The sequence below is a fragment of the Podarcis melisellensis genome, assembly GCF_964234715.1.
Source record: "Podarcis melisellensis genome assembly, chromosome: 7".
NCBI classification, from domain to species: domain Eukaryota; kingdom Metazoa; phylum Chordata; class Lepidosauria; order Squamata; family Lacertidae; genus Podarcis; species Podarcis melisellensis.
Window position 1 is genome coordinate 30,037,207 of NC_138539.1, and position 14,048 is coordinate 30,051,254.

The window sequence follows — 14,048 nt, forward strand, 5'->3', positions numbered from 1 at the left end:
TATTAAGATAAGCTTTATATTTCAACATGCATGAATACCCTACAGAGTAGCAAGGAGAAAAATAAAATGAGATAAATCATTAAAACAGTAATGATCTATGGCAAAACTGCTTAACGGATTACTGCAGAAAGCACTAGTCCAATTACCTGCATTTCTTCAACAGGATTAAATTTGCTTCTGTTGTGCTACCATCTTTTTAAGATTAGTTGTATTTCTAGTTATCAAGAGGCCCTGCTTGAGTTTGCAACCTAAGTGTTATCCAGCTGGCAAGTCCCACAAGTTTTTTTAAAACTAAGAAATTTGACACATTCCATAAATAGCCTATTATAATTTCATTCCCAGAAAACTTCAGCATCAATTTTTTAAGGAAAAGTACTTAGGACTGTTCTCTAATCCTAGATTCGCAGACAATGGTCAATAAAGGCTGAAAGAATGAGGAATAGCAGAATCCCTTCTCTAACATTAGCTACTGGTGAATAATTTTCTAGGGCACAATATGAAGCAGAAGATCCACGCTCCATCAGTCAGAGCAGTCAACGCTAGACCAACCAGAACAATTATATTCATCACTACAGATTAAGTACTTTGTCTTTTAAAGCACTTACTGGGCCGCCTGCTTCCTGTCCACGCCATCCCATTTTGCCCAATGTTACCAGGTCTCCTTTTCTCATGTCCCAGTCTTTCCCATCGCATTTTGGCTGAATAGCCAGCACATGTGTGGTTTGAGTGTTTTAGTTGTCTGGATATTTTTTTAAGCAGCATAACTCTGGCAAAGAAGCTCAACCCCTAAGATTGCATCACTACAGCACAGATCATCATGAGTATGAGCAACCAAGTCAAGAAAGAGAAAAGGTGGGCCTTTGAGAAACTCAATGCAGAATACTGAGCTGTACTCCTAGAAGATTGCCGAGATACAACTCCTGTATGATGCCCCTTGTAGCGTGCTACTGCCAACTATTACTTGTTGGATTTGCTGCTAGATGTCTTATTATCTACTGCCAGGGTAGTGTTATTACTACTACAGTGGTACCTCGGGTTACATACGCTTCAGGTTATGTATACTTCAGGTTACAGACTCTGCTAACCCAGAAATAGTACCTTGGGTTAAGAAATTTGCTTCAGGATGAGAACAGAAATTGTGCAGCGGTGGTCCGGCAGCAGCAGGAGGCCCCATTAGCTAAAGTGGTGCTTCAGGTTAAGAACGGACCTCCGGAACGAATTAAGTACTTAACCCGAGGTACCACTGTACTGCAGGGTAGCAGCCAATGCTCTGGTGTGACAGAACCATGTGGCTTTACTTTCCAAGTGTTGCCCCTGTCCTTTCTCAGGCCCTTCTCTTAACCTGTGTTTAAATGCATTGAGTAGCTGTATGGCGGTTAGTCATGCTGCTGACACTTTTCTGTATAATAATGGCGTGTGGTCTGTATTTAAAACTGACTAGTATAGGTGGCCAGGATAATAATGGAGTGTGAACACATCACTTTACATCAGTGCAATAAAGCGTTCTGGGAGCCTGTAATGAAGCCACAATGCTAACATCAGTATGGCCACCTCTCCAATACAGCTCCATGTAAATCTTGCAATAACTTACTTTATTGCAACAGCTACTAGGAACATAGCTGCCTTATCTTCAATCAGGTCATTGGACCATACAGCTCAGAACTCTTTGCACTGACTAGCAGCAACTATTTGGGGTTTCAAAGAGGAAACATTCCCACCCCTACCTGGATAATGAATTTTGGACTTTCTAAATGCAAAGCAGAAACTCTGCAACCCTTTACTGTAGCTGCACACTTCAATCCTCAGTTTTCTGCAACAACCCATTACAGAAACACTAAAAGTATATTGCTACAAAAATGTGCTTATCGACAATGTGAAGCAAAGGACTATTTATGGCCTCCCTGTCAGGGAACACCCTTAGCTAAACTTGAGCAATGTGGTTGTGGCAGCAATAAACTGAAGTTTTACATTAACGTTCTTAAAGAGCTAGGAATGCAGTGTTTCATTAAATCATGAGTATTTTGACTCATTAAGACGACTCCCCTGATTTACACATATACACATAATACATCTTAGCCATGGGGCAGGAATCATCGAATATAATCAGGCTTCTCTCTCTCTCTCTCTCTCTCTCTCTCTCTCTCTCTCTCTCTCTCTCTCTCTGCTGGAGGAAAGGTCTCTTGTTAAGAAGGTGGTGTTGCTGCAAAAGATGCATACATCACCTAAAAGCCAAGACCAGATGACAGAGCGGATCCAGGCACTCTTGGGAGAAAACTGATTTTCTAGATCCATTTCCATTGGGGTTTAAGCCTGGTTTTGACCCAGAAACTGCTTTGGTCACCCTGTATGACTCTGTTGGATGACAGGGGAATTGTGCCCCTGTTAATGCTCCTTGACCTCAACCATGACCTTAACCTTCTGGAGTGGCTGTCTGAGTTAGGAGGGGCGGCACTGCTTTGCAGTGATTCCAGTCCTACTTGGATGGTCGTTTCTAGAGGGTGATACATGAAACCACTGAGTTTTGGAGTACTTTGTCAGCATTATGCTAATGGCACACTTCTCCTTTACATCTGCAGGTGTAGGAGTAGATCTGCTGGATCGTTCTTGCCTCAGTAATGGACTGGAGAGCTAATAAAGTGAAGCTCAATCGAGGTTAGACTGAGGCATAGATAGTGGGTGGTTCCCTAGACCAGATGGATGGGAGGTTTCCTGAGCATATAATACCAATCTGAGTCTGACTTTCACTGGCTGCCCATTAGTTTGTGGGCCCAATTCAAAGTTCTGGTTTTTACATATAAAGACTTAAAAGGCTCAGGGGTGTAATACTTGAAGGGCCACATCTCCCCATATGAATCAATCCAGATTGTGATAATCATCTGAGGCCCTCCTTTGTGTGCCCCCTCTACGAGAGGTGAAGAGGGTTGCTCCCCATTTGTAGAATATTCTCCCCCGGAAGGCTCACCCGGCACCATCATTATTTACCTTTAGGCCCCAGGCAAAAACTTCCCTCTATAACCAGGCCTTTGGCTTTTAACTATTTGTGGCATTTTCAAAGTAGATGGGATTTTAAAAAATGTATTTTTTCCCTCTTGGTTTTAATGTATCTATGTGACGTTTATTGTCTGTCTGCTCAATTGTAAGTCCCTTTGGGTTTCCTGAGCATTATAAAAGAACTGACAAATTTAATAAAAAAAAAGAAGAAAGGAAGTATTTTTATTTGGAATCATTGCTTTATTGAATTTTATATTTCAGTAGAATTGAAAGGATGAAAACTCACAATTAACCTACAGTATTTTTTTTTAGCTGAGCGACAGCCCTGAAAAGATGTAGGGTTTTTTTTTTGAAAATGCCAAAACATTTCCCTTTCTGAAGGGTATGTACACATATGCCTAGAATATGTGAAACAACTAAAATTTCTAATAATAGCAGTACTTCATTCTTTCACATGAAAGAGAAAACTATCCCCCACTAGAGAGGCCCTGGTTTCAATGCCCCTGAAGAGGCTGTGCCACTCTTTTGCCCCCTTTCACACCCCTAAATCTCAATAGAGGCCACTAGAGTGAAAGTAGGTAATGTAGGAGACTATTAGTTATGCTACTACAAAATGTGCTGTGATTTGCATGGCTTAAGTTATTTGATTTTATCATGTTAGGTCTGCAACTATTGCCTTAGTTGTACATCTAAACTGTTTTAACTATGGTAATCTGATTAGCTTTTAGTACTGTTGTGTTGGGCTTAGGTAGCAATCCTCTACACGAGAAGCCAGTGTAAATTAAGCTTGTGTAAAGTTACACCAGATCCAAACTCTGTTCAGTCGCAGGGTTGCTGCTGGCAGAGGGAAAAGAAGTCTTTAAAATAGTGTTTGAGTTACACTATACAGTGGTACCTCGGGTTAAGAACAATTCGTTCTGGAGGTCTGCTCTTAACCTGAAACTGTTCTTAACCTGAAGCACCACTTTAGCTAATGGCGCCTCCTGCTGCTGCTGCGCCGCTGCTGCACGATTTCTGTTCTCATCCTGAAGCTAAGTTCTTAACCTGAGGTAATATTTCTGGGTTAGCAGAGTCTGTAACCTGAAGCGTCTGTAACCTGAAGCGTATGTAACCTGAGGTACCACTGTACTTTTTTGCCAGCTTAATTTATGCCAGGTTACAAGGTCACATGACCAAGCTGAGAGTTTTGGATTCAGACCCCACCCCTCTGGTCCTGTCTTTGCCATGCATCTCTTTTTCAGGACTTAGTTTGGCTGAGCCAAGGATGAGGGAGATAAGGCACTAGATCATAACCTGCTCACCTTGGTGAATCTGGCAGTAGGATGGCTCCCTTAATGTTTTATTGCTAGGGCTGGTTTGTTGGTTCTCAACTAGGAACCACAGATTACCTCAATTACTTCTCTTGTTCTTGTTCCCATGTAGCTATTCTTACTACGAATATTGGTTTTTTAATTGTAAGAACAAAAGAATCACCTGCTGGTTCAGGCCAAAGACCCATATAGCCCAGCACTCTGTCTTCCCATCGGCTAACCAAATGTCTATGGGATGTTTGCAAGCGGAACCTGCGTGCAGCAGTGTACACACCCTAAATGTCAAATGAAGACCTGATTAAGCCAAAAATTCTGGAACATCTTGTCTTTAACAAGTAGGCATATACAAAAATCCTCTTCTCATGTTTTCAGACATTAAGATGCAGAAGTGCTCCTGCAAGTAGCTTCAAGACAATACAGTGGTACCTAGGGTTAAGTACTTAATTCGTTCTGGAGGTCCGTTCTTAACCTGAAACTGTTCTTAACCTGAAGCACCACTTTAGCTAATGGGGCCTCCCGCTGCTGCAGCTGCACCGCTGGAGCACGATTTCTGTTCTCATCCTGAAGCAAAGTTCTTAACCTGAAGCACTATTTCTGGGTTAGTGAAGTCTGTAACCTGAAGTGTATGTAACCCGAGGTACCACTGTAACTAGAATCCTTCAGTGAGCATCAGTTTTAATGGGATTTAAGCAGAGGAGTGTGGGACGCAGGTGGCGCTGTGGGTTAAAGCCTCAGCGCCTAGGACTTGTCAATCGAAAGGTCGGCGGTTCGAATCCCTGCGGCGGGGTGCGCTCCCGCTGCTCGGTCCCAGCGCCTGCCAACCTAGCAGTTCGAAAGCACCTCCGGGTGCAAGTAGATAAATAGGGACCGCTTACCAGCGGGAAGGTAAACGGCGTTTCCGTGTGCAGCTCTGGCTCGCCAGAGCAGCGATGTCACACTGGCCATGTGACCCGGAAGTGTCTCCGGACAGCGCTGGCCCCTGGCCTCTTGAGTGAGATGGGCGCACAACCCCAGAGTCTGTCAAGACTGGCCTGTACGGGCAGGGGTACCTTTACCTTTACCTTAAGCAGAGGAGTGCAGTCCAAGTGGGAAATTGTCCTAAAGGGCTACTATTTTCAATTCTTTACTGAGGTCAGATTGTTTAGTTCTAGTTATCTGAATGTTTTTCTTAGTAAAACATCACCTCCTCTTCCACAGTGCATGTAAGTGTGAAAGATTATAAATGTCAGAAAAACATTTCTTCAGTGCAATTGTTAGAATTGTGAAATAAATAAAACAGATGACAAACCGCCCAAAAGAATGCTGTCATCAGCCTCAGCATGTCAGCTGTCCACAGCAAAAATAAATGAGTATATTGTTGGCTAAATGTGACCAGAATGCTGAGAAGCTAAGTGGAGGGAACTACTATACATGTAACATTTTAAAACAAACGATATATTAAAGGCTTAGGAAAGTAATGAATTGCACAGCCAAAACTGGCCATACAAGGTCATTGCTCAGGAATGAGAAAACATGGGCATGCCAAGAGAACTCAGCCAAACACTACTTCACCGGGGGGAGATATGCTAAGCCGGCAAAGGACTCATTCCCAGTCTAAAATGTTTTAGGCCTTTCCGCACAAATGGCACTGAAATCATCTTTCCACCCACCCGGCTTCCCCTCTTGCACTTCCCACTGCTGCAACAGAAATAGAAAACTTTCACCGGGTGCTAGAGGAGATACCTGCATTAAAAATGGTTCTTTCAAGTTTCCTGTGCCAATATCCTCCATGTGATGCGTTCCATGCCACAAGCATCCCTCCCAATGCTCCTGAAAGCACCCTTCCCTCCCCCTCTTGTCTTGCACTGATTTTTTTAAAAAAGCATGTAAAGACCTCATCATTCCCACCTTCAAAGAAACAAGATTCACAAAAACAGTTATGCAGTAAGGAAGATAACATTGAGAAGCTCGGACCTTAAAACTTGTCAGTTTTAGATAGGAAGTGTCATTGTTGCTGTCGCTCTTTTATATTATTACTGTTGTTCAGTGATTTTTTTTTCTGGGGGGACGCACACCCCTAAACGTTTTGTGAATCTAAGTTTGGCCTCACTGAGGGGCAGTGTTTCAAACTGAGTAGGAAAATGACAGTATCCTTAAACATTTTGGGGGGGAGCACTGCTGTTGTTGCGGCTGTTGTTGTTGTTGTTGTTGTTATTGGCTTCAGCAGCCTGCCAAGCAAATCCCTGAGAACCTAAAGGCGGCCTGCATGGGACTAACCACCCACTGGACCCTTCAAGTCAACCTAGCTTCATTGAGTAACAAGCCCATCCCTGCCTTCCTCCCCGTCTAAGGAGCAGACCTTGCCCAGGACCGGATTTAGGTTTGATGAGGCCCTAAGCTACTGAAGGTAATGGGACCCTTTACATGTCCAGCTGTCCTTTGTCAACAAATTGCCGCTGTTTTTTGTGTTGAATATACGCTATATGGTCATTTATGGAGACCCAATAGGTCCACACACAACACAAAACACTGTTGCTGTATGTAGGTTTTATTTTATGTCTTTTTTATCTTCTATTTTGGAAATGTACACCCAGTTTTGTTCTTTAATTTTTTTTGGGGGGGGGGGCTAAACTATAGCTTGTTTAGCTTCTACGTAAATCTGGCACTGGCCTTGCCCCTTGGCGACGAGTTCTGCAAACAGGGAAAGGAAGGGCTGGGCGAGGGAGGAGCAGCAGCAGCAGCGCACCAAATGGCCAAGGGGGGAAAGGCGAGGCGGAGGCGCTTTACGCAGGCGGCTTGCGCCCACCTTCCCGGCCCATTCTCGGGGGTCGGCGAAGGACCTTCTCCCGCCGCCTTCCCGGAGGAGGCCACCATTTCTTGCCGCCCTCCGGCACCTCCCTTCCTCCCAGCTCCGGAGAAACACACAAAGGCTCGGCCCTCCTCTCTCTCTCGCGCGCGCGGGGCGCGGCGGCTGCAGCCTTTTCCTCAGCGGAGAAGGCCTCCTCCCCGGGCCTTCTCCTCGCATCCCTCCCTTACCGTCCAGCTCTTCCATGGCGCCGCCGCCCCTTCAAGCTCCAGCTCCCCGCCGCCGCCGCGAGTGTGGCCGCTGCTGTAGCAACCCGGCCGCCTCCCCGGCGCCAGCATCCCCCGCGCCCATTGGCTTCCCGGCGCAAGGAGGGGTGGGGAGGTGGGCGGCGCGGCGCGCGCAGTGCGCATGGGATGGGCCGCCTTTGGAGACGCCCGGGACGCGCTCGGGTTTTCCTCCAAGGTCGCCCGGGTGTGATTTTCACAGCACGGTCCAGCCCGTGGGCGTTTGGGCGGCGACCTCCCGCCACGATTATTTCTCAACGTTTTTCGGTAGCCTGAGGCGTCTCTCTCTCTCTCTCTCTCTCTCTCACACACACACACACGCAGACATATAACAGGGGGGAAAGAAGAGGTATTTTTCCCCCACCCCATGTCTTTTGCAGCAGCGTGACGAGCAGAAATGCAAGGAATGTTCCGCAGGAATATCTTTCTCTTTGCAAGGGGTGATTCGCATAGGGCGGAGGGCATTAGGAAAAGTGTGAGGTTTTCCCCACCCACGCCGGACATCAGCAGCATCGTGGCGAAAAGAAATCAAAATCGCAGTTTTTTGCTGGCGTTGAGTTAACTAGTGCGGTGCATGGCTGTTAAAAGGAGATTTGCCAGGGGGGGAATCAAATGCAAGAAAAAAGCGGGGGTTCTTGTGCATATTTAATAGTTATATAGAAGAGGGAATATCAGCAGGTGTTGCTTACAGGCTATGACAATGCCTCTTGCTTTCCCTGATGGAGAGAGGTGTGTGGGCTTTGTGTGGTTCAAAAGTAGTCTAATGTACAAGGTAACAAGGCACATTCAGCGCATCACCCACTTTTGTATCTGTCTCTCTGCCTGCTGCTGGCATGTGGTCCCACAATATTTCCTACAATTGAATGTGGTTGCCTTGAAAATTGTTTTCCACCACTCTGCTTCAGTAGCGAAACAAGTCTTCAGGGTTTTAGGCAGTGCTCTTTTCTGGGGGGGATGCAGGGGTACACATACTCCTAAACATTTTGTTCATCTTTGTACTTTTGTCCATTTACTGTCTTTATTTTTCCCAATTTGATCTATAAATGGTGATTTTCTTGAGTCAAAATAAAAGTACCCCTAAACATATTTTTTTCAAAGAAAAAAAACTGGTTTTAGGATTTTCTGTGTGTAGTGCTGTAGGATAAACTTCGTCATGGCATTGCATATCTTTCAGAACACTTGGTTTTACTTTATAAAAGCAAAGAGGCTGATAGAAATGCAGTAGGCAAACCAGAATTTCAAATGCTACTTCTAGTTGGATACACACTGTACTGTACATTCAAAGCTCATCTGAAGCACACAGTTTCCTCAAAGCATTCTGGGCACTGTAGTTTGCTAAGTGTTGCTGGAAATAGTAACTCCTTGAGGGGTAGATTACAGTGCCCAGAATTTGTTGAGAGTTCAACAACAAGTTTATTAAATTTGTGAGGTCCATGCCTTTACACAAAATACCATAAAACATTATTAAAAGATAAACAATCAAATTATAAAAATAAGCTAAAATTCATGCCATGCTGTCCCAGCAAGGAAACTACCCAAAAAAACCCCACCATTCAGGAAAGAAGATACAGCAACAGGTTAGGAGAGCAATGGGAGGGACCTCACCATTTCATCCAGGAACCATACCCTAGTTTTCATAGCCTTCACCACAAAGACCGCTACCACGTGAGAAATCCGTAGATCAGCGTCCACCAGTAAAAACTTTACTTGGTCCTCAGAGTTGACTATTGATTTGGGAATAGTTTGTAACATCGCATCCCTGAAGGCCGAATAGATGGGACAATACAACATGTAATGTGTGAGATCCTCTTTAGTTCTCATATGACAAGGACATATACGCTCCTCTACTGGGATTTTTGCATATCTGCCTGACAGATAGGCCGTAGGAATGGTTTGAAAATGGGCCATGGTGAAGGCTCTCCGAAGGATGGGATTGGTGATATTAGCCAAGTAATTGGCGCAGGTTTTGACTCTTTTCAGTCGGGGAAACCAGTGGGAGGACCCTGGGTTCTGTATTTTTGTGATATCTAACAGAGTGTCTCTCTCCAGGATCCATTCCCGAACTTTGTCTGGGCTCCACAGTTTGAGGATATTAAACTCCGGTAGGGTGTATCTAACCAGGATCTCAGATAGGTTTTGACGCCAAGTGGTGTTCTTTTGAAGAGATACAAAGGCTTGTTTGGCCAATAAGGCATTTGAAGTGTTTGCAAGGTTGATGTAAAATCATAGGAATCTTAAGTGGGCCCTGGCAGACACAGAGGGTAATCCAACCTCCACCCTCAAGAAAGCTGCTGGGGTTCCTTGAGGAAGGCCTAGAATCCTCTTGAGATAATAATTTTGCAAAATTTCAAGCCGTTCCAACAGCCTCTGGTTCCACCCCCAGAGTTCTATCCCGTATAACATCTGGGGAATAGCTTTCCCAACAAAAGCTCTTAATGCCGGGATCACCAATTGTCCTGAGAAATAATGTTTTTCCCCTCCCTCCAAAAATGTAGTGTGCACACTGCTGGCGTGCTGCATCTAAGATGGTTTGTTGGGAAGAGGAATAATGAAGTGTTTTCATACATGAAGCTTACATTCATTTTTCATTAAGCATATGAAACATCCCCATTATTCCCCAATCCCCATTTTCTGTAGTAATTAAGTTGAAATACATGTAACTGAAACTATTTCCCATTTATCCATCCTTCCATGTCCCTCCCACTTGGTTTTCCTTTTGTCTCTTAGATTGTTCTTGTGGTTTCAGTTTATAGGCTCCTTGAGGAAGATTTCACCTTCATGGTAAAGCACCATGTATATAAATATGCGCACACACAATTGTACACTTCCCCCACCCCCATTGAAAATATCCAAAGGTGCTCTAGCAGACTGGGTTTCTTAGGGTAGGATATATCTGGAATACTGCATTCAGCAGCAGTGTCCTAGCAGAAATCAGAAATGTCTGGGAAAATCAGGATGTATGGCGACCTGCGTTGGCAGTACCATTTTGGGTGATTTCCATAATAGCTCAAAAATGGCGCTTTTTTGGCAATTTTGCCAAAAAAGCTCAAAACTTTAAGCAACTCAACAACTGATTTGTCTGGATTTTCACTGTTTGAAATATGGCAACCCTAGTTTTCTTCTTTTGAAGACAATCCCACACAATTCAAGCTTACAGCCCTTTACCAAGCCCTTTGCTTACAACTCTTCCTAGGAAGATCAAATGATATTTCCTTGCAACACATTCCTGTCTCAACATGTGCATGGTATACAAACACACACCATTCCACACCCCTGCCATGGAATCTTCACACTGCTTTTAAAACCCAGGACAGATCTGGTTCCACTTTCAATATTTGTCTTCCAAGAAGCAGTGTTGGAATTTTTGAAGAACTTGCAGTAAATGTACCTTAGATTGCCTCGCAGCCTCAGATTACAGAAATCCTCCAGAGTATGCCTTTATTATACACCTTTAGGCACCAGGCAAAAACATTCCCCTTTAACCAAGCCTTTGGTTGATTTGATTGACAGCCTATGCCTTTTAAAATGTGTTGGGGCGTTTTTGGGTTTGGGACAGTATATAAATTTAATTAACAACAACAACAACAACACCTGTTCCCATAAAGCTGACAAGCAGAATACAGGAGACACAATGATAGGCAGCCGCAAACAGTAAAGAGGTCATTGACTTGCTAAGTGGAGAAATTAGTGGGCAAGGGCAAGGAGATGTGAAGAAACTGAGGCATTGTGGGATTTCAGAAATGGAGAATGGTTTGAATGGATTGAAGAAGGAACAAGATCTCATGGAGCAAGTGTGAGAAGGTCAGCAGACCCCAGTTATCAGCAACCTAAGCATCCTACAGAAACAGTATATCACACCCACAGGGCAATAAGAGAACTGCCATGGACACCCTAGCGATAAAAAGGGAGTTGTATCAAGTTGTATCACCCTAACGAGATAAGGGAGTTGTATTAGGGTAAACTGCTTCTCACACCCCACAATTAAGTGAGAGCACAACAGTTAAAGCTAAGAAGATCCCAAAAGAATATAGACACTGGACTGAGACAAAATTCCAATTGTGGTTCTGCTGCTCAGGTGCTGAGATTCCAAGACAGACTGATCATCTTCAGAGGTTTTCTTTTGGGAAACATCATCTGTTGATGGAGAAACAAACAGTCTGCCTCAAGAGAGGCTATATGCTGTTTGCTTCCTTCCGACCCTTCTCTCATTCTTTCTTACATTTTATGCACCACCAGGTTAGGTTTTAAGCTAATGCATAGCAGATCTCTGGATGATTTGCAGTAGATCAGCAAAGGTTTCTTATGGCTCATCCACACCTTCCTTGAGTGTGCATTGTAAGTTGCTTTTCTCCCCTTAAAATGTCTGATGTTCCCATGGTGTTTCCCGGAAATCACTTTCGTCCCACACTAACCCTTCATTTAATCCAGATTTTCTCCCACCTCCACAAATCTAGAAATGAGGATGGAAAGTGCTTTTTAAGGACTGGTGGCCATTTGCCTCACCTGTGTGTGGTGTTTGGACAACACCTGTCTACAAAAATTCAAGAGCTTGGTCAGATGGAGAGGATCTCGGACCATCTTCAAAATATGCAAATACCTCTGGGGGGTGGGAATCAGAAATCATATAGTTCTAAGTTTTTAAGCTTTCTTTGCCAAATCTGTTATTTTCTCAGAGCACCAAGCATCAATTAAAAAAATTTAAGGTGGTGGAAAGAGGGAAGGCATCCAGGGGAAAAAAACTCCAGCAGTCCCACCCACCACTGTATCCAATGCGTTTTGTCTATGCACAATTTTGGCTTTAGGTGTGATCACTGGAATGTAGCCCCTGTGTAAGTTGCAGGCTTACTGTTCTCTGATAGGTTTAAGAAATTGTTCCACAAGTTCCATTCATTTCAATGGAGGTAGAGCAGAACTTCTAGGTAAATTGTGCTCAAGAACTAGGGAAGGAGAGACTTCTTCAGATGTTGAAATTTAAATGTGGTTCCCACATTTACAGAGTCAAAGATCCTATCTAGTGGAGAATCAATGTGCATGCCTGGACAACTCACATGCTGTAATCTTGACACATATTTGTGCAATCACTCTCCCACACTATAACTTTGTTTGAGGTGAAATAGTCACATGAACTGGGCATCCATGCATATAGGCCAATGCATGGAGCACATAGCTCCCACATGTTTTTTCACGAGTGATGAAGAGACACCTATTTCTCTACCATGCAGACATTCCCCATTGTAGTAATTTCATAAAGCAGTCCTTTTTCTGGACCTCTCTGCATTTTAACAACCAAGATAGTTTATAGGACTCACAATTCTAGCTCTCTGCTTAATGCTTGGAATGTATTTTGCTTACTTCCTCTTCTCCTTTCAGCTTACAAGAGAGTTCCATGCAATCAAGTGGTTTTTTTCCCCATAAGTAATTTTATTTTCCTCTTAAAGTACTGTAGTTACAAAATTTAAAATCCAGTGTAAGAACTCCCCCTACTGGCTCTGGGGGGGGGGGGAAATGATTTTGGTTGCAAGCTTTCGCTTTGTACAAATTCTTGCTGCAAAGCACATACATGGATCCAGCCAAATCAAATAACTTTTTGAACTCCCTTTTGAGTTGAGTAAGAGAGAATGCTTATCTCCTTTTGAAATCAATGAGACCTGAATGTGCCTTCTGCAACATATTGCTATGGCTGTTATCTTGGGGTGTTAGGGGTGCTAAGGGAGGGGTAGTACCTATAGTGGGATACATGCCACACTCCTTTGGGGGTAGTTTGTCCACCTTTGGTCCTCACCCTGCACTCAGCTCTCATCTGTGGCCCCTGGAAGCTGTCAGCATGCAGCAGCGATCACACTCCAGGAAATGGCTTCAACTGGTCAGCTAAACCAGGGTAAGGGTAGACGTTGGGTCTCCAAACCTGAGGTCAGTTAGGGATTTCCCTGCATGCAAAGGCAGGCTCTGGCAAATTGAGCAAAGGAGACCAATAGTGGGTCCAAGAAGGCAGTTTCTGCACATGCTGTTGAGGGAAATGAGGAGCAGATGGGGTCCATCAATCTGGGAAGGTAGCCCCTCTAGGAGAAGGAAAACTCTGATCCTGAATCTCTGCTGCCTTGTGGCTACACTCATTCATGAGAAAGGCTTCGGGACTAAACCCCAAGGAAAAATCTGTACCTGCTGCCTTGCAGGACATCTTTGGGAGAAGAAAAGGTGAAGGAGTAAACCATACACAAATCTGGAGTGAAGTCCCTAAGACAGTTGGCGTCTTGTATGCCTGATTTGAGCAACTCCTGCAGATAAGCTGGTGCCAAATATATTGCTCTGTTTTCCTTTGGACTACATCAGCGAGGCCAAGAGGGGGTGGGTCTTGTTGTCTGGGCAGCCCAGGACCTCCATGCACACTACCCAAGAGAGGTCACTTCGGTGCTGTAACACAGCAGAAACAATGCAGGAGGCAGCAGATACAAGTTCCTGGTATCTGCAACCACAGCAGGTACTACTGTGATTCTCCAGCAGTTTGACTTCACCCTGGAGGCACATTCCATTGACAGACGGATGCCAACAACAAAAACTATTTCTTTGTTGGTTAATAACTGGAAAAAAAAAATCTATATATGTTTCCTGAAATGCACTACCTGTTAGGAGATAATTGGTGTTCTCTCCAAAGTGTTAGCCATCAAATTTGAGAGAAAT

General features: G+C 44.2%; 1 protein-coding gene across 1 annotated transcript in view; it reads right to left on the reverse strand.

Annotated features, from left to right (window-relative positions):
• Window positions 1-7,469, reverse strand: part of ZC2HC1A (zinc finger C2HC-type containing 1A) — a 31,550-nt gene extending 24,081 nt beyond the window's left edge. The window contains exon 1 of the mRNA XM_081919849.1: window positions 7,317-7,469. Within this exon, the coding sequence (XP_081775975.1) occupies window positions 7,317-7,332 (16 nt within the window). The 5' untranslated portion in view covers window positions 7,333-7,469. The remainder of the gene's footprint in view (window positions 1-7,316) is intronic.
• Between the last annotated feature and the right edge of the window lie 6,579 nt (window positions 7,470-14,048).